Source organism: Stomoxys calcitrans, chromosome 1, assembly GCF_963082655.1.
Source record: "Stomoxys calcitrans chromosome 1, idStoCalc2.1, whole genome shotgun sequence".
Lineage (NCBI taxonomy): Eukaryota > Metazoa > Arthropoda > Insecta > Diptera > Muscidae > Stomoxys > Stomoxys calcitrans.
Window position 1 is genome coordinate 68062785 of NC_081552.1, and position 25303 is coordinate 68088087.

General features: G+C 37.4%; 2 protein-coding genes across 3 annotated transcripts in view; both read right to left on the reverse strand.

The window, feature by feature from the left end:
• Nucleotides 1–25303, reverse strand: part of LOC106093105 (serine-rich adhesin for platelets) — a 742527-nt gene that overhangs the window by 373421 nt on the left and 343803 nt on the right. The gene's annotated exons all lie outside the window — the stretch shown is intronic.
• Nucleotides 281–25303, reverse strand: part of LOC106090193 (putative uncharacterized protein DDB_G0271606) — a 539204-nt gene continuing 514181 nt past the window's right edge. The window contains exon 3 of one of the 2 annotated variants that reach the window (XM_059370843.1): nt 281–2188. In XM_059370843.1, coding sequence (XP_059226826.1) covers nt 2171–2188 — 18 coding nt within the window. In that variant the 3' untranslated portion in view covers nt 281–2170. The remainder of the gene's footprint in view (nt 2189–25303) is intronic. The other variant, XM_059370840.1, reaches the window with a different exon arrangement.

The window sequence follows — 25303 nt, forward strand, 5'->3', positions numbered from 1 at the left end:
ATGGGTACTTGTGAAAGCAGATGAGGCAGTGCTTGGAGTATTTGAGAGAAAAATTCTTCGTAAAATATTTGGACCAGTTTGCGTTAACGGAGAATATAGACGACGTATGAACCACGAGCTGTATGAGCTGTATGACGACGATAGCATAGTTACACGCATCAAAATACAACGGCTGCGTTGACTAGGTCATGTTGTCAGAATGGATGAAGAAGCTCCAGTAAAGAAATCTTTTGAGGGCAAACACGGTGGTACACGGAAACCGCGAAGACCAAAAGCCTGATGGAAAGATCAAGTTGGGGGAGACACCTCGAAACTTGGTGTCAGAGATTTTAGAATGAGCGCAGAATATCGAGGCGCTTGGAACGCTATTCTACGTTCGGCCAGTGGAAGAAATATTCTGTCATAGCCAATTAAAGTAAGAAGAAATCGTATAGGATTCTGGATGATTGCAGCGTCGTCCAGACGGAAAGAATGTCGATGCGGCGAATGTCGGGCGGCGGCAGTGAAAAGGTGCTGAAGGATCTGGCATCGGGCCATGTGAGGTCATCACTGGTTAGAAAATGTAAAGAGTTTCTGTTTGAACCAAGGCATAGGCTGTCAGATTCTGTTGGGTCCCGGGCCATCAAGAAGTTGAGGGAAACGGAGCAACCGCTGATTGCCGCACGTTGCGCTACGGAATCTGAATGGCCTCTATGTACATTGACCGCGCGAGTGGGGCTTGGGCTGGTACTTCGGGTTGCAGTATGGCTAATGCTCTGTGCCCGAGTTTCAGCGATTTGAAGTTGCGCTGGACACAGGAACAGGCAGACTGCAGTGTGTGCGATGACCAGCAGGCGTTGGACACTGTCGAGCACTTTTTGTGTTTCTTCCCCGCAGTTGAGATGAGAAGACACAGGTAATGGGTAAACACATCTTTTCGTGAATCGATTCCCTCAAGGCACTTAATCTTGTCTGGTCATTCTGGAGTTTTGTAGAATCCTCAAATGACAGGCTGGACCATATTCACCGTTCGTAATTTCTTCCCGGTCCGACTTGTTATCTACTTGTTTATAAGCACCACTATAGACTTGTTTATAACCACCACTATACAGCACTGCTTGCTCCGGGCAATGTTGATTGGAGATTCATCTTTTAACCGATGAGTATTCAAGCATTTGAGAGCTCTTGGGTAGTTATTCAGAGCTACAGATAGTTCTTCAAAATCTTCTGCGCGAAACAAATGACTAAACCAATGATCATCCTCTGCGTAAGAAATTAACTAGCAGATTTAACACAATTTGTTCCGGGTTTCAGGCATCAGAATAAACGCAAGAGGAGCCAGAATGACACGAGAGTTCCGGCGTGTATTGCAGATGTTTGGAATCTCGTTTAACTTTACAAAACGAAATTCACTCCTCTCAGTGAAGTGACCAGTCGCCTGTTTCTTTAATCTCAGTTTTACCATTATTGAAGGCTGCTTTCAACTTTTTAAAAATTAAATTATAGCCCAAGTGTAACGATGTCCGTGTGCCTGTTGGTCTACTGTAATCACGCCACAGTTTGAAAAAAAAAATGATGTTGAGCTGCAATTTGACATAGATCCATTTTTTTCTGTACGAAGGTTAAGTTCTTGAGCAAAATCGGATTTTATGGCGTTACGCAACCTCGTTGCCAGATTTGGTAATGGGACCCGATTTGGATATTGTTGTCATGTGAACCGATCTACCGCAAAAGGGTTTCAAGCATATTACAGTAATTTAGAACAGTGAGTTTTGTTAGGCCCCTTGACCTCCCAACCGAATATGGTCCACATAGGACCATATTAATATAGTTGCCATATAAACCTATCAGCCGATTTAAGTTATTAATCCCTTTACAGCCACATTTATTACACAAGTCATCTGAAATAGTGAAATTTATAAGAATACCCCATATTCACATACTTGTTCCTGAATGGAATGTTCATAGGTAAATTTGGTTTTCCACTTTTTTGCCTCTTTGTTTTTCCATAGTCTTTTCAGTTTGTGCGGTTCGGCTGGGAATTAACTCTACCTGTTTTACTCCGTTTTCTTTTTCTCTTCTAACTTCCACTAGGGCGAGCCCAATGGGCAAGGTCTCCGGATGAAGCAGTTGGTAACCGAGGTTAAATGTGCATGACTTACCACTATGGTCATTAGCTACCTTAATAAGTTTAGTCGTTTGAACTTACCTGAAAAAAAGAAATAAAAAATTTAGTTAAAACGTATGTGTATTGATTATGTTATTGGAAACGTATTTAAATAAAGCCAGTAAGGAAAGGCAAAAGTCGGAAGGATTGAACGCATGAAACATATTTATGGGAGATATATCTAAACCAGATCCCATTTTTATGAAATTTTGTGCACGTATGGGGACGTCAAATAAAACATCTCATGCTAAATTTTGTTATGATCGGACCAAAATTGTGGCTACTACAGCCTTAAAAAGCCATATCTGATGAGAGATATGTGTTGCAGCTTAATCTAAACTGGACTAATTTTTATGAAATTTTGCACACGTATTGGGACGTCAAATAAAACATCTCATGCAAGATCGGAACAAAATGTTTGCTTCTACAGCCTTTAAAGAGCATATCGGGTGATATATATATATATATATATATATATATATATATATATATATATATATATATATATATAGATATATATATATATATATATATATATATATATATATATATATATATATATATAGATATATATATATATATATATATATATATATATATATATATATATATATATATATATATATTTGTAAAGATCAAACCAAAATTGTGGATTCTAACGCCTTAAAATGTCATATCGGATGAAAGAGATATATGGGAGCTTTATCTAAACCAAATCCGATTTTTATGAAATTTTGCACACATGTTGGAACCAGTGCTGCCCTTTTTGGTAGGTTCTTACGAAAACTGGTAGGTTTTTATTCTCTTTTTAGGGTGGTAGGCTGACCTTAATTTTTTGGCAGATTTTTCCAATATACAAATACCAAAATAATTTTTAAACAAAAAACAAGTAAAAAGGCGTTGGATACCCACCACCTCGGGTATGTATGTAAACCACCTTTCATCAAAATTCGGTGAAAATTTCATACCTTATGTCCCATAACAGTTATATCAAAATATGATCCGATTTGGACCAAATATTTATAAGCATAGTAGCTATATCTAAAAATAAACCGATTTGGCCAAGTTGCAGAAAAATATCGAAGAGCCTAACACAAAGCACTGTTCCAAGTTTCGGCGAAATCGAACAATAAATGCACCTTTTATGCGCCCAAAACCTTAAATCGAGAGATTGGTCTATATGGCAGCTATATTCAAATCTGAACCAATCTGGGCCAAATTAAAGAAGGACTTCGATGAGCTTAACTAAACTTACTGTCTCATATCTCAGCGACATCGGACAATAAATGCGTCCTTTATGGGCCCAAAACCTAAAATATAGATATCGGTCTATATGGCAGCTATATCCAAATCTGGACCGATCTGTGCGATATTGCAGAGGTATGTCAAGGGGCTTAACTTAACTCACTCCCGAATTTCGGCAACATCGGACCATAAATGAGCATTTTATGGGCCCAAAACCTTAAATCAAGAAATCGGTCTATATGACAGCTATATCCAAATCTGAACCGATCTGGGCCAAATTGAAAAAAAAAATGTCGAAAAGCCTTAGAAAACTCATTGTCCCAAACTTCAGCAAAATCGGATAATAAATGTGGCTTTTATGGGCCTAAGACCCTAATCGGAGGATCGGTCTATATGGCAGCTATATCCAAATCAGGACCGATCTGAGTCAAATTGACGGAGGATGTCGATGGGCCTAACACAATTCACTGTCCCGAATTTCATCAAAATCGTATAACAAATGTGGCTTTTGTGGGCCTAAGACCCTAAATCGGAGGATCAGTCTAAATGGCAGCTATATCCAAATCTGAACCGATCAGATCCAAATTGACGGAGGATGTCGATGGGCCTAACACAACTCACTGTCCCAAATTTCATCAAAATCGGATAACAAATGTGGATTTTATGGGCTTTTAAGACCCTAAATCGGCGGATCGATCTATATGGGGGCTATATCAAGATATAGTCCGATATAGCCCATCTTCGAACTTAACCTGCTTATGGACAAAAAAAGAATCTGTACAAAGTTTCAGCTCAATATCTCTATTTTTAAAGACTGTTGCGTGATTTCAATAGACAGACGGACGACCATGGCTAGATCGTCTTAGCTTTTTACGCTGATCAAGATTATATACACTTTATAGAGTCGGAAATGGATATTTCGATGTGTTGCAAACGGAATGACAAAATGAATATACCCCATCCTTCGGTGGTGGGTATAAAAATCGCCGGGGATAACTCAAAACAACATCACTTCTTGTGGTTTCTATATATTCGTTACAAATGCAGAAAAAACCCGTGGATGTCGAGGGGCCAAAGTGGTTTCACTGGTTCAAATTTCAGGAAAAAGGTTTGATCTTGACTGTAACTAATACGAGTGTTAAGGGATCTCTTCCAAATTTCGTAAATTCTGGGCACAAAATTCGGATTTTGTGCATTCAATGCCTTCAAACGGAAATGGAGTCTATATGACAGCTGTATACAAATATGGTTAGATCCATTACGTTTTAATGTTGAGGGGTCCATGCAACTTATTGCAAATAGGGACGGGAGATCAAACTCGACACGGTTGTTTATTGAAATTGAGGCAAAACTACGACTTTTATGAACTTTCTTATCCGTAGATCGGTACAAAGGATGCTATATCAAAATACAGGCCATCTTTGAATAATGGGCTGTAGAGTGATTTCGCAAAACAGACGGACGGACATGTCAAGGTCGTCTATGAAAATAACATTGATCTAGTATATATTCTTTGTAAGGTTGAACATGGAACGGCAAAATGGCCAACTCTTCCGTGATGGTTATAAAAACAAATACCGCATTTTTGGCTTGTAAAATATGATAGGTTTTTGTAGGATTTGGTAGGATTTTTGTTAAATTTTGGTACGAAATAATTTTTTAAGTGGCAGCACTAGTTGGGACGTCAAATAAAACTTATTATACTAAATTTTGTAAACATCGGAAAAAACTTGTGGCTACCACAAACCTTAAAAGGTCATTTCGGATGAAAGATATGTGTGGGAGCTATATCTAAATCCGATCTGTTTTTTTTTTTAATAATAACATTCGTCATTGGACCAAAAAAGAGACCTGTGCAAAATTTTATAACAATCGGGCAACAAATGCAACCTGTACGATGATTAAAAAAATGAATGGACTCACAACGGACAGACGGACATGGTTAGGTCGAATCAGAAAGGGATTCTGAGTCGATCATTATACTTATCAATGGGTCTAGCACTTCTTCTTCTTAGCTGTGGAAACAAATACACAAAGTTGTAATACTATGTACCACAGTGGTGGTGTAGGGCTATAATTATTTTTCACCATTTTTGTGGCATTAATCAGAATATTCGATTAAATTGTGATCGCAAAATTTTAGCTGTAATTTTCATTCCAGTAGGAGTCTTTTACATCTCCCACTATGTGCATGTGAGCATCTTTTATTTGAATTTATTTAAAAACTCTAATAACAACAATGAAATATGCATGCAAATGTCATTTTTTTATATTAATAGAATTTTTTCAAGTTTGGCCTAAAAGTAGGCTATGGTTTCGTATATTCCATAGCTCTGAAAATATTTTTCGTAAGAATATTATTTTCTCTATATACCCTCCACCATAGGATGGGGGTATACTTATTTCGTCATTTCGTTTGTAACACCCCGAAATATTCGTCTAAGACCCCATAAAGTATATATTTTCTTGACCGTCATGACATTTTAAGTAAATCTAGCCATGTCCATCCGTCCATTTGCCTCTCTAAAGCACGCTATCTTTCGAAGGAGTAAAGTAAAGCTGGGCGCTTGAAATTTTGCACAAATATTTCCTATTAGTGTAGGTCGGTTCGGATGGTAAATAGGCTATATTGGTCTATGTTTTGATATAGTTGCCTTATAATTCGATCTTGGATCTTGACTCCTTGAGTCATTAGAGGGCGCAGTTCTTATCCGATTTAGCCGAAATTGCATTAGGTGTTTTTTTATGATTTCCGACCACTGTGCTAAGTATGGTCCAAATCGGTTCATAGCCTGGTATAGCTCCCATGTAAACCGATCTAGGGTCATTACTTCTTGCCCTTTTAGAGGGCGTAGTTATTATCCGATTTGGTTGAAATTTTGCATTAAGTGCTTTGATTTGGCCATCAAAAAATCTCATAAATATGGTCAAAATTGGATCATAACCTCATATAGCTCCCATATAAACCTATTTCCAATCTTGATTTCTTAAGCCACTAGAGGGCGCAATTATTATCCGATTTGGCTGAAATTGCCCATATTGGTGTCCAACATCCAATTCCTCTTTAGTATCCAACACCCAAATCAAGTATGGCCCCAAACTGTTCATAACTTGATAAAGCTCAAATAGCATAGCAATTCTTATTCTTGTTCATTATCCATTGATTGCCTGTAAAGAGATACCGGCTAAAGAACTTGACAAACCCGATCCACAGTGGATGGTATATAAGATTCGGTCCGGCCAAAATTAGCATGCTTTTACTTGTTATAATTAAACTGCTGCAAGAATTTTTATATGAATGGCCTTTGGCTTGTAAATAAATATTTATTGAATTCATACTTTTCTTTAAACAACAGTCAATCTTTGTAACAAAAGGCATGGGCTATTCTTGGTAGATTTCGAAAGTTTCGCATAGCATGTGGCGAAATAAAAAAGCAGGCAATCTTTGCTGCAAACTATTTGAGGATGGTTGAACAACAGGAAATGCAAAACTTTGAAGAAACCTTCAAGAAAAGCCATGAGCCTTGTTTTTGGAAAGATTGAATAAAAGTGTACTAGGTAAAGAGAAAACCAAGAAGACACTAAGCGTTTAAAATTTAAATGCAATATTCGAAAGTTTTCGACGCCTAACAGAGAATGGTGGTAAACGGAAATGGTGTGGGATGTGAGAAGCAAATTTTCTACGGAAACTTATACAATAAATTATATTCCTTGCACGAAATAAAAAGAAAATTTTTTACAAGATGAGACCAAAAATATGGCAAGACTTGGCAAAAAATGCAAAATAATGATTTTTAGTTTTTCTATGTCTTTTCTTCCTCTAAAGATCTACTGCAATATATTTTGGGCAATGAAAAATTTCTTGGTAAACAATTTTGTTTTTTCTTTTTTTGAGAACAGCAGCTGCGAACTGTTTGGCATAATAATTTTGTAACAATCTAATGAAAAATTTCCATGCCCAGCACAGCATAGGCGGGAACCCAAAAAGTTGGTAAGAATGTGACAAGAAGTTTTCGCAGCCAATTAATTTACAACGACTTAGCAAGTTTTTGTATAAGAACAAAATTTTAGTTAAAAGTCTAAGAAATTTGTATAACAATTTAAGGAGGAAATTGACCAGAAGTTTATCACAACCTACAAATATGAAGCAAAAAATGAACATAAATTAAACCTAAAGAATATGCTATAAGTATAAGATTACCTATCGAAGATATATTAAGGAAGAATAAAAACTACTAAATATATAACAAACTTCTTGTCCATTGGGTTTGCCAATACTGTTGGCAAGTGGACATTTGCCAAAATTCTTATCAACTAACTGTAAACACAATATCCTGCCGGCAAAGATTTATTCCAAAGTACATTAGACAAACAAACCCTAATAGTTTTGTTCACTTTTAATAGTTCTTCGCCAAACATTTGGAATCCAAATACTTTCAATGCCAAATATGCTAAATCTATAAAAGGTGTTCTGTTTTAGCAGCAGAAATATGCCACACATATATATGTTAAATATTACCATTTAATCTTTCAAATAACTCAATCGTAAGTTAGAGTTGATACCATTGCAAAACAAAAGGATGTCGATTTTTGTATACTTGAACTTGCATATGTGCGCAAATGTGTGTTTTGGGGATTTTTGCATAAAAATTCGGACATTATTTATATTTGGTTTTTTTATGATACTTTCCAAAGAAAACTCAAAACGAATTATTATTATATCTTTATTAATTTTTTTTTTAATTTTTCGATCTAACATTCATTCCAAAAATAGGGGCAAAATATATTTTTCTGAAAACAAAAATTAATATTGAAACAATTTTAAGAAAAAAAAACGAATAAAGATATCTTGCAGACAAAAGTGTCCTTAAAAATCTTAAAATAAATTCTGTCCCGTTTCTGGCAAAGATGATTATACAATCGGCATTTCTGTAAGTTTGCTGTGGAAAGCAAGGCTTATACTAAAGCCAAAGTCCGTGCGAAACTCGCGTCACAAATAAAATCACCAGACGCAGCCCTAAATCTAGTGCTGCGCCTGGCCTGGCAATTCTGCAAGGATGTCATTGACTTTCCCACCCCAAATTGAATTATTACTAGATATGCAACCCTGTTCTTCTCGACAACTACCATCGCCAAACTCTTCTTAGCTACATTAGCAAAGGTTCTTGGCCTCATATTGCCATTGTTCGCCTTAGTTCATTCATTATATGGGGTGTCATACAGGCGGTCATAGCATTTTGCCTGACTGCTGTGCTGTTTCCGACTCTAGACGTGTAGCCTTTGGTTTAGCCTGTTCAGCGATTCTTCGAACCCTATGGGGTACGGTGTTATATAGTCGGTAGCGCTCGACTTTTGTCTTTCCTTACTAGTTTTGTTTATGTTTTACTATTTTTAAACCTTTATTGTGACGTTTTCATACATTTGATTTTTGTGTTTGCAAACATTTATGCTTCCTTTACGTGTTTGTGCCTTGCAGATAAATGTTATCTTCTTATTCAAATATGGTTGTTATCCGAGTTCTTTGTAAATCGACAATTCATTTCTTGCAACCAACATTATAGGAACTTTGCAGACAAATAATATATTATATTTTATAATTCCTCAAGGAAACCGCAACGAAATTATTTTCAGCTTACAAAGTTGCTTGTCTACTTTTAGGAGTTGCTTTAATTAATTATTATTATGGGACTATAAAAGAGAAACCGCCAAGTAATTTATAGTTTGGCTAAAGAGTTTAATTTTTATGCAAGAGACCCTACGACAAGAGTAGTACTGTGACGCAACAACGTGTCTTCTTGTCAAGAGTACGATGCTTATTTATGATGTCAACCATGGGCATGGCAGAAGAGGTCCTCAAGACGACTTATGCCATAAAATACAGAACACAATTGACATTTTTGGGGAAAATTTGAGCTTTAATAAACCTTTGGCAAATATTTTTGGCCGTCTCCTTTAAAACGTCTGTCTGATGTCAAATTATATCAACAATGCACAATCAATGTCAGTTATGTGCCAGAAAATCCGTGTAGCGTAAACCAGTGTGAGTGAATGGTGAAGAAGATTGACAGGCGCTCCATAGATAAGGCTGGACAAGAGAGGAAAGATGGCATGCGACAGATTGAATGTGAGTGACTAAGACAAAAAAAAATCGAAAATCCTGATAAAACTTAAATATTGCAAAATTAAGGAATAACACAAGCAAGAATTATTGAAGCATAACTTAAAGCCTTTAAATTCTTTAAGCATACTTTCAGGGGTTTATATGACAAATACCTAAAAACAAACTACATTATCAAATTATCAAACATTGTTGTGGCGTGTGTTTTTCTCCAACAGCAAATGAACATTAATGCATAAAACTTTAGAACTCATTATTGTTTCTTCGTTTTTATTTGGAACTAATGGATTTTGATTGTGTGAACACTTCAATGGAAGTTTGTGCAAAGTTTACTCACAAAACTAATTATAAACATCTAGGGGATTATATTTTGTGTATTTGGGTGGAGATTGTTCGGAGAAATGAATACACAAGCTTTTACTGTGATGTGCTATTGTGGGGGCTTATTCAATTATTTTGTCGTTTGGGTTTGATTTTGGCACAGCGAATGTAACATGGTAACAAGCAGAAAGTCTTTTGGGGTCTCGAAATACACAAGGACACTCAGTTTACTATGGTACTTGTATATTTTGCGATGAAGTAAACAAATCGACAACATGCCTTTTCGAGCAGTTTTTGAGGCCCTTCAGATTGTTGCCTTAATTTCGGTGTCAAGTTCCTACTCTATTCTCAAATACCTTGAATTTGGGCCCCATATTGTCATAGTGAGGCTACGTGCCCGTTGGTGCTTTTGGGGTAAAACTCTGGAATCCGTATTTCATTCTTATTATAGGTGGTTTAAGGAAAAAGTATGACCTCCAAACACTTAAAGTCATATTTTTACCCCAGTTTCGTTCTGCCTTCCATTCGAGACCCCATATTAAGAGATCGCGCTACATGCCGCTTTGGATTGTTCTGTTGCAGGACAATCCCTTCAAAAATCCCTCCTAACCCCTTCTGATATTTGAAATATAAAGTGCACTATTTTCATCACATAATAATTTTAAACTATCTGAATATTCCTAGTAAACCTAAGTCTATACAAACATAGAAACATACAAAAATATATTGATTGTTTACCTTGAAACATATGGGACGCATCACATAACGGCAGTAAAATTACTGCACCCTCTTTGATTTATTTGTTATAACTCTCCACCAACTATTTCATTCATTAAGTGCATAGTGTGGCAATACAATTAGTTACTTTCACTCCTTTCAATATTTACTTCAGTGTGTTTACTTTTTACTTTTAATCGTTGCAAATATATTAAACCGCACACATGATTGTCTTAAGTAAATAGTAAAAACAATTTTCTGTGATTCTGCTTCTCTTCTTTTATTGAAAATTAATTTCTCATTTTAACGGATTTTCTTTCGGAAAATTAATGTTTTTATAAATTCGACGCTTCTCTGGAAAAATATTTTTCGATTGATGCCAGTTTCATTAAAATTTGGCCGTAATATGTGCCACAAACTCGCTTTTATGTGTTTGTGTTTTGTGCAGCCTCGCAAAACATATACAAATAACAACAACAAAAATGCAAAGACCGCCGAGCCTTAAGCAGTTGCCTGAACTACATTGTACATGCCAAGTACGCACATCATACTGTGGCTGTTGTGGGCCCTCGCCCCGCCTTTCTTTGAGGAAATTTAATTTTCATATATATTTGTCGCTTCTCTGGAAAAATAACTTTCGATTGATGACAATCCATTCAGCCGTTTGACCGTAATATGTACCACAAACAGCCGTTTTAAAAACCTCGGCCGTTTAATAATATATATTACACAATTTAAAAAAAAGGATATTTGATTTTGAGGAGCAGGGCTAGTAACTCGCACTTGTAGAAAATACCAAATATTTTAACAAATCTTGGAAAAGGAGCTCCCCATCTGTTGATGTCCCACGCGAACTAATAATCGACTACGAAATGCGAAGTAAAGACTAGGAAATACGAACTGGCACAAGAAATGTTCGAACTTTATACAGAAACTAGCTGGCGTGGTGTGCTTTGCTGCGCCTTAAAATGTCTCTTTGAAAGTAAATGTTGTTTTTTTCTTTAATATTTTGAATCTGGCTCCCAAATGATTAAGTTATTGCGGGCTAAGGATCCTTGCACACTTATTGATTTGTTTAGTGGTCTTTTCTTTTACATTTGGCTGATACACGAAGAGATCCCTAGGGACCCCTTCCGACTTTATTTTGCTACAGCATCTAAGTTTTTCGACATTGAACGTCAACGTTCATGTATTCCATAAATTGATCCTTTTAAATCGATTAAAACCTTATTTAGGCCGATTCATTAATTTGGAGGGATTTTACACAGCTTTTTCTATTTTACCTGTGCTAATACACTATGAGGTCCCGTGGGACCTCGTCGAAATGTTTGTGTTGATATATTGATAGATATATGGCGCAAATATATATTAAATTCCGGGTTTTCCAATGTATAAATGGCATAAACAACACTCAGACAGTAATTACTTCCTTATTATGCTATACGGACTATATCTTTCTGTAGCATCCATATAAATATTCTTATAAGTTGTCTTGGCATTTTAAACGAGTATTTTTTATTCAATTTGATTGAAACTTGACCCCACAATAGACTCATATATTGCACGATTTCTATAAGATCTGGAACAGTAAAATGAATTACACTCCTCGACAACCTTACGAGTTATATTACAAAAAAGGATTGTATTTGGATATAGCAGCTGTGTAGACCTATCTGGTCTAAAATAATTTCTCTTGATAAAATAATAATTTTTCAACCAATTTTGACGAAAACTGGATAAGTAGTGTAGTTATGGGTTTGACTATACAGAGATCGGCCCGGACGAATTTAATTCATCCTAGCTTATTTGATGAACATTTTTAACCAAATTCCGGTATATAGTCTAAAATCTAATGGAATAATAAGAAAAACACTTAAAATAAAGGGTTCGCAATTTATGAAAATTTAATAATTTTTTGTCTGTATTTCAAAAAGAGTACACGATGGCAAGGTTAAAGCTGGGACATGTTCTTTAGCAAATCGGTTCATTAGTTTAAATCTTATAGACCTCAGAATGTTGGAGAGTTGAAAGGTGGCCGAATGTGACACTCTGCGTCGCTCCCTGTATTAGTGAAGAGAGCTACGTACATACATTAACTGAAAGGCCTCTACGAATTTCAGATTCGTTATACACTTTCAAAAACCTTTCATTTGAGTACAATGTAGTCCCGTCGCCCTATATGTTTGAGGGAGGGTGTGAGTCTCCCAGAAACTTGGACCAGACACTTGGATAATATCAAATTAGCACTTTACTGTCAAAACCTTTTGATTTTAATTCGTTATTGTCGCGATATACATGTCCAGTGTGCTTCATACTTGGTCCCGAATATTGTTATCTGATTCATAATCAACCGCCAAAGGCCTTTCATTTAAGGCACATATTAAGGAGTTTTTTGGGGTGGGTCCCAAGTATTTATACCAGATTAATTGTCTACTATTCAAGATCTTTCATTTGATACACATTTTGTGCCGATGGTCATACATGTCCGTTTTGGGATTTTTTTGGGGCATAAGCCATAAGACTTTTTGTACTCTAATTCTAATTACTTTTAATTTTATGCCCATATTCTCCCAATCGGAAAATATGACCATTTTGGGCAATTTTTGTCTGAAGGTGTGCGCCAGCGGGGATGTATGGAAGCATCTAAGGAGGAATCGTCCACACCGCAAGTGTCCAGGAAGAGTACTTCTCAACAACCCCTGGATGCGAAACGAAACTTATCATAAGAATATCGAACGTATCCAGTAATGATGAACTCCTGGCGGACTCAGAAGACGAAGCTAACAGTGGTGGAAATTCTGAATCCTGACTACGGTTCAGTTTTTGCTAATACATCTTCGCTTACCAAGATTCGGAAAACTAGGAAAGAAAGAGATCCTAATATTGAAACATCAGGCGGTGCAGTGACAGAGAACTTAATGCCGACTAAAGAATATGCTGCCGATGATGAGACCCTAAGAAGCCCATTTATTGAATATTTGGAAGACTACGATAGGCAAAGATCCTAATATTGGATCACCAGGAGTTGGAGGCTCAATACAGCCTAACGAACAGGGACTTGACAATCGAACTATTACCGACTTTCTCGTAATTCGGAAGACTAGGCTAAGCAAAGATACGAATATTGAAACATCAGGCAATGAAGTGACAGGAAATTTAATGCAGTTTAAAGAACAGGGAGCACTCACTCTCAAGATGACCATTTACTGGAGAACCAATGATTGAGGTCATCCAGACAAACCTCCACCGGAGCGAGACAGCTACACACACTTTGATGGAAAATCAGCAAGGGCAAGATTCATATTAACTTAATTCAGCAGCCATGGACGACCCGGAACAAAATTTCTGGACTGAACCATATCTTCGTAATAAAGCGGAAATTTGCTGGGATGTGTACACGGCTCGAGTAATACATAGAGATTTACAGAGCGGCAAAACGTGTCTCCCGGAAGCTTTTCTGCGAACAGGGTAACAGCGTGAAAGACGCCGCCAAGATGAAAAACCCATGTCCGAACTGAAAAGTTAGTAGACGACATGGGAGTGAGAGCAGAGACAATGAAGGAAGTGTTGAAGTTTTTGATGAAAACGCATTTTCCACAAGATGCATCAGAAATCACGGAGACACCGAATTCTTGGAATAATGAGGTTGATCGAAGTGCTTCCAACCATATAAGTCGTGCCTAGGTCTTGCATATCGTCCGAAAGCCTGGCAGAAGGCTAGGATGATAATTATACACAAGCCCGGCAAGGCAAGTTATGGGACACCAAAGGCCTACAGACCTATAAGCCTCACGTTCTTTCTACTCAAAGCAAAGCAGGTTGTCCATAAAATAGACAAATCCTTCGATGCCAAGACGTACACATTGACGGCATGCCTAGATATCGAAAAGGCCTTACAATGTGCGAACCGATATACTGATCCCATCCTTAGACCAGTACCAGATGAACCGGGTTCTTAGAGACAGGATGAGGAAGAGGTGTAAAAATTGTGGGTCCCATGATATAAATGCGAGTATAAGGGAGAAAGTGTCACAGGGCACGCCACAGGGGGTCATTTGATCGCCAATATAAATAACCTATTACGGATACTGACTGAGGAGGTATTTGAATTGATTGATGTTATTGATGTTACAATATAATACTTCTAAGAGGTTAGGTCCGAATTAGCTGTGCAGAAGGACCGAAAGGATCTTTCAAATGCATACGACAGGGCGAGATCTGGATGTCTCAATGTTAAACCAGAGAAGACTAAAATCTGCCTGTTCACGAGAAAGACGATAGTGGGCCAACTTGACGCACCAAGTTTCCTCAATAGAACGATATCGATATGTGATAAAGTCAAATACTTCGGAATGATCTTGGACAGGAAACTTAATTGGAAGTATAAAATACAGGAACGCACTGAGAAAGCTCACAGACGATGGGCACTATGTAGATGGGCTGTAGGCTTGAAGTGGGGTTTGAATCCTAGGTTAGTCCACTGGCTCTACAGGAGTGTTATAAGACCAATACTTACTTACATCGCAGTAGTTTGGTGGACTGCGATGGAGAAAAGCGCAACGTAATGATAATACAACAGGTTCAGAGAATATGATGTCTTGGCATAGGGCACTGGAGACTATTCTAGATTATTAAGGAGACTATTTTAGATTAGGTGTAAGGCAGACACTGGGGTTATGAAACTTAAGGCGATGGGAGAATGGATAGAGGATAAGAGCAGCTCATACCATCACGGTGTAATCGATAGAAAACCCGGACGGATAAGAAGAGGTTTCCGATCGTATACCTGAAACGACACTTGAGGTCAGTCTTGGACTGACGGAACACTGGAATTGCCATCTAGGAGATCATGATACACACATTGATAAAACCTTGAGGACAGACTGGGCCTGGGGGTCTACATTGAGAACCCAAGGACTGTGATCTGTTTTCGAATGCTTGACCATAACCCTTGTACTGATAGTCAGTCTGTCGTTGTTTGTAATTAAACCTTAAAATCTAACAAAATTAAATATTTAAGGCGGTGCCACCAAAAAAATTGGCATCGATTTTTCACTTTGCGATAAAACCACTGTAGGACGGCGAAAATCTTATGGCGAGATCCGGATTGTGAGAAGACGAGGCTTAACTGAAAGCTAGTAATACGGAGATCAGTAGAGCTTTTGCAACAGGACACAGGACTACGATCTCTCTTATGCAATATCGTTGCGGCAAGTGATAGCATGTGCATATGGGAAAGAAGATGACGTTGGGGCATTTCCTATGTCATTGCCGGCTTTCGCGGTTAACTAGCTGGCACACGATTCTGAAATGCCACCTTCAGTCCTTAAGTTGCTGGTTGAAGCCACTTCTGAAGGGGAAAAAAGAGGCTCATTGTAGGAAGTGATTCTAATGCACATCACCAAATATGAGGAAGTTCGAACATCAAATAGCGATTTGGCGATTTGTAATAAAGGAAATAAACCCACGTGGAAGCGTTGAAGAAAATACTGCAGAAGTAGACCCTCGGCTAAAATTTCCTCTTGGCCTGAAAAAAAGTGGAAACTGCGGAGGATATAGACATAACGGTAAAGCGGGTCACAAGGCTAGAGTAGCTTATGTCAGGGAGTTAGACAGCCATTAAATCTCTGGGGGAAACATTGCTTAATTCAAAAACCATCCTCGACTGTCACAGATCTCTCCATGAAATGCCTCAACAAAATGCAATTCAAATGCAACTTTTCTGGAAGCCTGGCCACAGAGATATCCCAGGGAATTGTAGAGAAGACGAAACTAGGAACTACTAGGAAACTTGAATTTGTGGGTATGCTTTTTCTTCAGGATCAGGCCTGTAGGGTAATGAATGACAGGTGGTGGTGGTTGTGAATACTCCAAAACTATGTGGTCCAATCTAGACTTGTACAGAACTGACGTTTTAGTCATTGTGTCCGTCATGAGATGCCACTGTCTGATCGGATATCATGCTGACAGACTGCAGCTTGCACGTAATTACTACTGCAGAAGAGGAAGAAGAGGCTAGAAAACTTCTCCTGCCGCACCGGCAATCATAAAAAGCTCTACTTTAGGTTCTCATTTCATTGAGAACTTGTCTGATTTAGTGGATGTGAACATTCGCAAATTGTTGAGCTTGTTAAAGCGATGTGGATGATTCAAGGGTAGGAACTAGAAGACATCTTCCTTCTCCTGTTCCTGTGGTATCACAATGGACGAAAACGTCTAAGTGAGTCTGATGGCAGATTGACACATAAAATTCGATTGCCATTATGGCGTGGATTTCGTTGAATCCGAGCCTTTTTTCGGAGAACGATTCTGGCAGCTTTTTTTCTTGTAACATCACTATGGCGTTAGGAAACGGTACAAGTGTCATACAACAATTTATGTCAATTGTAGCGCTATTACACTTTTACATTTGAACTCCATCACGAATAACTTTCATTTTAAATAAACTCAGAAGCAAAGACTGTTAGTGGCTTGTCAAAAATATAATGGGCTGCCAATGCAACAACTATTAAGTGGGTGTCATTTCCAGTTTGACAGAACACTTGGGTCAACTTGGTAACACTTCTTGTCAGCTACCCTGTAGAAAATGCTACAAGGTATCTTCGTACTCCTACTTCAAATCTCGGTTATTACTTGCAGCACCTATTCGACATAAATTCGCTAGTAGTACTATGTGACCCGAAATGATGTCGAAATACATACTGATCTTATTTCTATTACCTCTTATTGTTTGCCACGCATTGTTACAAAGCGAAACTTTTCATGAGATTTTCGCCATTCTTGTGATCGTTTTTTTTTTTTTCTTAGCAGCGCATCATTCGCGCTCGGGGTGAAGTACAATTTTGCACTACCATTAGGAGAATTTTGGCCTGCAATCAACGAGGAACATGTGTTACACCATACCATAAACCACACCAAACTGAAGTTTTTCTGGATGTCTCGTTTATTCTTGCACAGCATATGGCTGTTCTTCACTCCAAATGCAACAGTTTTGCTTCACTGCTAAACATCAAACAGTAATTTTTATCGACATTTGTCACAGAGCAAGAATTTTTATAATAAATTTCAGCGATTTGCAGTCGTTACTTGTTTCTGAGTTTCTCCCTAATGAAATGACAGAGTATAGAGAACAATTTTCATTATCACTGATGACTGCTGCCCTGAAAAACTTAACTCAACTCGTTGCCACAATGATATTGCTTACTCGTCTACACCTACGATTTTTAAATCAAAGTGACTATTCAGCATATTTTTCCGTAGGAAAAAGTTTATTGAAAAGAAATTGCAAATGAAAATCAAATTTTACTTCAAGTTAAAAGCTACAAAGCCTCCAGTCATTTGACGTAATGACGACGACCAACTCAATGTTGTGATTGACCATACATCAGCATCCCACAAATTACAAATACCGCATGTTTGCTCGCCTTCAAGGACTTTATTGTTGAACATACCAACTTGCTAAAGATTGCCAACTGCCACTCAATCATTATTAAACTATAATATCTCTTGGTAAGCGCATGCTACCGACACTCACTAATTGGCCTGACTTACCAAACTTAATGAAGCGAGAAACAATGTTGAGCGCACCAACAGCGAGAAGATTGAAAGCATTGAACATTTTATTAAGGATAAGAAGCGATGCGTCATAATGGTGATGATAATGAATAACTGGTATATGGAAAAAAACAGAATTGCATAATTGTGGGGGAAGTTGGAATATAAAAACCAGTAAAAGCACGCTAAGTTCGGCCTTGCCGAATCTTATATACCCTCCAACATGGATCGCATTTGTTGAGTTCTTTTCCCAATATCTCTTCATAAGCAGCCTAAAAGATAATGGATAAGAATTGCTATGCTATTGGAGCTATACCAAGTTATAAACCGATTGGAGCCATGCTTGGTTTGGCTGTTGGAGACCGAAGTCATTGTGCAAAATTTCAGCAAAATCGAATAAGAATTGCGCCCTCCATAGGCTCAAGAAATATAATCGGGAGATCGGTTTATATGGAACCGATTTGGCATTGAACCGATTTAGACCACACTTGGCGCAGTTTTGGAAATCATAACAAAACACTTCATGCGAAATTTCAGCCAAACTGGGTAATAATTGCGCACTTTAGCGGCTCAAGAAGTGAAGATTCGGGATCGGTTTATAAGGCAGCTATATCAGGTATTGAACCGATTTGGATCATACTTATCAAAGAAGTTGGAAGTTATAACAAACTATCATATGCAATAATAATTGCGCCCTCTAGCGGCTCAAGAAGTCAAGATCCGAGATTCGCAGACGAAGAAAGCCGTAGCAAAAGGGTTAGCATGTCCGCCTATGACGTCAGCGCCTGGATTCAAATCCCGGCCCGGTCAGCGCTGGTTATCGGAAAATCTAATCGATGAGGTTCAGGATTGGAGGGTGTCCTTTTCTGGCTATCTGTACATTGGGCTTAAAACAGCACGAATCCGATAATTCCGCAATAAGTTAAAAACCAAATGGACAAGTTTTGGAAGACTACTCTAAAGAAGACTTGGGCAAGATAATTTGAATTGTCCAAACATTATCAAACAGGTTTGTGTCAACTTATTGAACAAAAATATTTGTTTTTCATTTAGAGGGGTATGCATTACCTTGAAAAAAAAATATCTTTGTGAAATTTGTTTATATGTTATAGGAAAAAACGAGTAAAAGCGTCAAAGTTCGGCCGGGCCGAATCTTATATACCCTCCACCATAGATCGCATATGTCGAGTTCTTTAGTGATATCTCTTTTTAGGCAAACAAAGGATAAAAGAAAAGAATTGCTATAATATTGGAGCTATACCAAGTTATGAATTGAATGTTGGAGACCATAGTAGAGGCCATTGTGTTAAATTTCAGCCAATTCGCTTAAGAATTGCGCCCTTTAGGGGCTCAAGAAGTAAAATAGAGATATCGGTTTATAGTTCGGATAGCTTTATAGTTCGGATAATAATTACGCCCTTTAAATGGCAGCTATATTAGGTTATAGATCGATTTGAACCATATTTTGCACAGTTGTTGGAAATCATAACGTAACACGTCGTGCAAAATTTTAGCCCAATCAGATAGGAATTGCGCCCTCTAGACATTCAAGAAATCAACATCCCAGACAGGTTTATTTAACAGCTTTATCATGTTATGAACCCATTTCAACCATACTCAGCACTGTTGTTGGAAGTCATAATAAAACACCTCATACAAAATTTCAGCCAAATCGGATGAGAATTGTGCACTCTAGTGGCTCAAGAAGTCAAGATCAATGATCGGTTTATAGGGCAGCTATATCAAAACATTGACCTATATAGCCCATTTACAATTCCAACCGATCTACACTTATGAGAAGTATTTGTGCAAACTTTCAACCGGCTTGCTTTACTCTTTCGAAAGTTAGCGTGCTTTGACAGACAGACAGATGGACAGGGGGGAGGAGGAGTTACAAACAGAATGACGAAATTAGTATACCCCCATACTATGGTGGAGGGTATACAAATTATGTTAAAGTAGCTTATACCAAAAACTGCAAAAATATGACTTCCATGGACTGGAACTTGCGGGATTCTCCATAAATTACTATGTTGTCTTGTAATTATTTTACGGTATGAATCATCTCAGTCTACTTGCATATATTGCAATTTTTAGAAACATTGACGTTGCTCAGAAGAAAATATAAAATATAGTGCAAGCCAAATTTAGATTTATATGTGATTGTGGATGAGGTTTATATGGGAGCTACATCAGGTTAAGAACCGTTTCACCACAGATGTTGGAGGTCTTCGACAAGTTGTTGTGCAAAACTTCAGTCTAATCGGAGAAGAATTACGACCTCTAGGGGCCCAATAGGTACAATCGCGCTGGTTAGATTGGCTTATAAAGGAGCTATCTAATGAGACCTATGACGCTGAAGGCCTGGTTTCGAATCCTGGTAATCAGAATAAAATTTCCATGTAATGGCGGCCATGGTATGCTGGTGGTATAACGACCATGTAAAATCTTCTCCACAAAGATGTGTCGCACTGCGGCACGCCGCACTGTGGAGAATTTGAACTGTCGATTTGAAGTGTCGTTTATTTCAAACTAGAAATTTCAAGCAATAACAAAGTGTCATACACCATTCGAAAGGGTATAAAATTCTCTTTCATATTCCAAAATGGCCTTAGGACATATAACCTTGTTGTAGCAGGTTCATGAACATACACTTTTGTGGTTTTTCAAAATAACATGATTTTGATAATTTTTCGGCAAAACTATAAGTTATATGACTTTGCAACTTTAAACCTATCTGTTTCAGTGGAAATCATAGTTTTTTTTATCGTAAAATAATAAATTTCTGACAACTTTCAAATTTAATGCTTTTTTTTTTAGAAAAATATGGAGATATAGTCGATTATTCAAGCGAGTCCAGCTTCGAATACAGGTTTTTCTAATATAGGGAATCCTCGACTATACATATGTACAAAAAAGTATTGCCCGTTTTTGCCCCATTTGGATTTTTTGAGCTTTTTTTTTAAATAAGTCGATGCCAAAAAAACACCTATTTCGTGTATTATGCTGTTTGTATTGCTTGTGTGCCAATGGTTACCCAACCTAGTGGGCATATATTTCAAATAAAGATTATTAAAGCTTACCTATTTCAGACCCATTTCCTTATTTTTTTTTTATATATATGTAAAACCCTATACACCGGTTCTTTAAGCACACTACCCTATTAAATACTAAATATATAAATCAGCTCCGATTTATATAAATTCAATGAAACAATTAATGCTGTGTTACGCTGTATGTAAGGGCATAGATTCATTGTTGAATTTCTACCAAATAGTTTGATATGTATATATGTATAGTACCATTACATCTAAATTTGATTCGCTTTCCTTGAAAATTATCACATTTTTTCTTCACTTACCAACATCTGTGGTATATTTCGGTCCAATCGATTGTTAAAAGTGGGACAGTATAATTACAAGTAACATCTAAATAAAAACCATATATATCCGAACAATATCCAAATTTGAATCGATTTTTTTAAAACTCTCCACACATTTCCTCATACGCGTCGACAACGTTTTCATTATATTTCGGCCGAATCGGTTGTTTAATATTCATGTTGCATCACTTTGAAGGAATATCCCAAACACCATATATATCAGAGCTATATACAAATCCGAATCGATTTTCTTGAAATTCACTGTATATCTTTTCCTAGGCATCGGCAACATCTGAGACGAATTTCGTCCCAATGGGCTGTTGTTTGTAGGTGTAATAGCATTAAAAAGAAATATCACTAAACATAAATATATCGGATGTATATCCAAATCTGAACAGATTTGTTTGATATTCACCAGTAATCTTTTTTTCATCTTCCCTCCTTCCTGATTTTATTAAAATTCCGTTTCTTATTTTATTAAAATATGCTAAAAATATGCAAAATGTTATTTTCCCAATTATATTGTTACAATAGAGTTTTGCAGTCGAAGAACGATGCACAAATGTCTAAACCGAGAATCATTACTTGAAGGCCACCGCAGCGCAGGACGTGCTGTCCACATATGACGCTGAATGCCTGGGTTCGAATCCTGGCGAGTATATCACATAAAATTGTCAGAGGTGGTTATCCACTCCTAATGCTGGTGACCTGAGTGAGTTACTATGCCACTTGAAAAAACAAATGCCATTGGCAGCCATTTAAATACTTTTTCTTAAAGAGGTGTCGCTCTGCGGCACGACGTACGGACTCGGCTAATAAAAGGAGGTCCCTTATAATTGACCTTAAACTTGAATCAGACAACACTCATTGATATGAGAGAAGAATCCCGTTGTTCCTTAATAAAATGTTTATGGGCAAATTTGCGTTTGCAGGTATAATTTTACAAGCAATTGATTGGAACATAAAATTGGCCACAAATGCTCTTTCTTATAAAGTTGTAACAAACCACTAAAAAAAGTATATATACACACCATAGGATAGGGAGTATGTATATTAATTTTGTGATTTTGTTTGCAACACATCCAACTAAAACTCTAAGATGACTCAGACAACATTGTCCGTGCGTCTGTCTATATGTCCATCTATCTGTTGAAATTACCTTTTCGCATAGATTTTGTTCAAAAGCAGGATAATTTCTTGAACTAGCCAAATCGCGCCCATTTATACCGGATTGGGTCTAAAGCCCACAACAGCAGCATTTTTTTCTCGATTTCCCTACAATTTTAAATAGTAGGTGGCACTAGGTATCGGACCATATTTAGATATAGCTTCCATATTGACCGATCTGCCGGGTTAAGTCTTAAGCTCATAACAGCCTCGCCGATATATGAATGTAAACCGAATCTAACGCTTATCTGACAATATATTTACATATAGTTATTATATAGACCGATCTGCCGATATATGGTCTTGTGTATAGAAGAGGCATTTGCTAGCTGATTTCGCTAAATGCTGAGACAGTGTGAATCACTAGGTCCCTGTTAATCCGTACCTAATATGGTTGAGATAGGATTTATTTGTTATTTTTTTTTTTGACTTTGGAAATAGTGCATAGAGATTATTTGAATACAGCTGCTGCGTAAAGCAATATGTCCTGAAAAAAAGATTAATTAAAAAAAAATATCTTTTTGTCGCCCAAAATACGCTAAGGTGTAAGTGCATGACCAGGTGTATCTTTATCCTAAATTTTAGAGCTCTAGCTCATTTTAAAGAAAGTACTAAATAGTACCAATTACAGAACGATAGGACATTATCTTCCACCTCTTGTACGATTTATTACCGCATATTCTTTTTTTTAACTACGATTATTTTCAACAAATTTCTTAATCCTAGCTGTCGCCGTTCCCTTTACACGAAGATAGACTATTTCGTACTATTTTTCACTTTTTGCTACCAAACCCTACATTTCAAATTTTTCAAACCATAAAGAAGGTATCAAATAGTACCAATTGCGGCGCCAAACGCACGATTTTGCAAAACTGTTTTCTTCCCACCGTGTTTGCCTTCAAAAGACTTCTTTGCTGGAGCTTCTCCATCCATTCTGACAACATGACCTAGCCAACGCAGCCGTTTTATTTTGATACGTGTAACTATGCTATCGTCGTCATACAGCTCGTGGTTCATACCTCGCCTATATTCTCCATTAACGCAAACTGGTCCATATATTTTACGAAGAATTTTTCTCTCAAATACTCCAAGCACTGCATCTTCTGCTTTCACAAGTTCCCATGCCTCAGAACCATGCAACAACATGGGTAGTATCTTGTGTAGTGTTATCTTCGTCTGTCGAGAGGTGGCCTCGTTTCTAAACTGCTTACCTAATCCAAAGTAGCCTCACTGGGTCTTCGCCCCTAATTTTGTTATAAGTTTCGTATTTTACTCCCAAAGTGGTGGCCTACATTCACGTCTAAATTCAGTCCCTTGACCCACTAGGGTCTCCATATTTTGCATATAGATTGATATTCTTATCCGTTCAAATGTTGTCGAATTATTACTGTGAACCATGTCTGTTTTACATTTTTTGCATCTAAAAACCAGTAAGGAAAGGCAAAAGTTGGGCGCTGGTGACTTTATAATACCCTACACCTACCCTATAAATACAAAAGGGAGCTGTAACTAATTTTGAATTTTGATTTTGATGGACCACGGCGGATGTATTCAGATGGGTTATTAAAATTCCTGTGTCAAATTTCGAGCAATGGAAATATGTTCAAAATGTAATAGCTACGGTTGACAAATGATAACAAATTTCCCAAAAACCTGACGAACATATGTGTGGGAGCTACATCAAAATCTTAATCGATTTTGACCAAACTTCTTAGATATTGTGGTAGTCATTGAGGAAGGCGTTGTGCACAATTTTGGTAAGATTGCTCAATAAATGCGTTTGCAGTGGCTTTAGAAGTAAAAATCGGGCGATATAAAGAACTGACAACTATATCTAAACCTGATACAATTTCTATGAAATTCACCAGTAATATTAAGAGTCATAAAAAAATCCTTCTTTCAAAATTTCGAGAGAATCGATTAACGAATGACCATTTTATTGTAGTACTAGTTTCCTTGGAATATTTATTATCGACAATTAAAGATCTTTTAGTGAAATACCATGATAACTTGACTAACAGTTTAACAATATAAGAGCCTTTATCTGAATCCCACATGATCTTTATTGGTCTACGAATTTAAGTTTGGATGTAGTGTACTCCATTCTTAAAATACTTCATTTCGGCCCGATATTCTCATGATGTCTGATTTAGTGGTGTTTTCGGGGGAGAGGTGGTCCCACAGATACTGGGCGCTGAAAAAACAATCAACATCGTGCTCTTCTCTCAATTTATTTAAACCCCATATTGCCATTGGCTTACGAGGAGTTTATAGGACGAGGCGTCCCTCAAACACATGGCCCCAAAATAGGTTGTCAAATTCGTTTTCTAATCCCAAATATTTTTCATTTGAGCCGCATATTGGTATGGTCGAAATTTTTATACCCTCCACCATAAGATGGGGGGTATACTAATTTCGTCATTCTGTTTGTAACTACTCGAAATATTCGTCTGAGACCCCATAAAGTATATATATTCTTGATCGTCGTGACATTTTATGTCGATCTAGCCATGTCCGTCCGTCTGTCCGTCCGTCCGTCCGTCCGTCCGTCCGTCCGTCCGTCTGTCTGTCGAAAGCACGCTAACTTCCGAAGGAGTAAAGCTAGCCGCTTGAAATTTTGCACAAATACTTCTTATTAGTGTAGGTCGGTTGG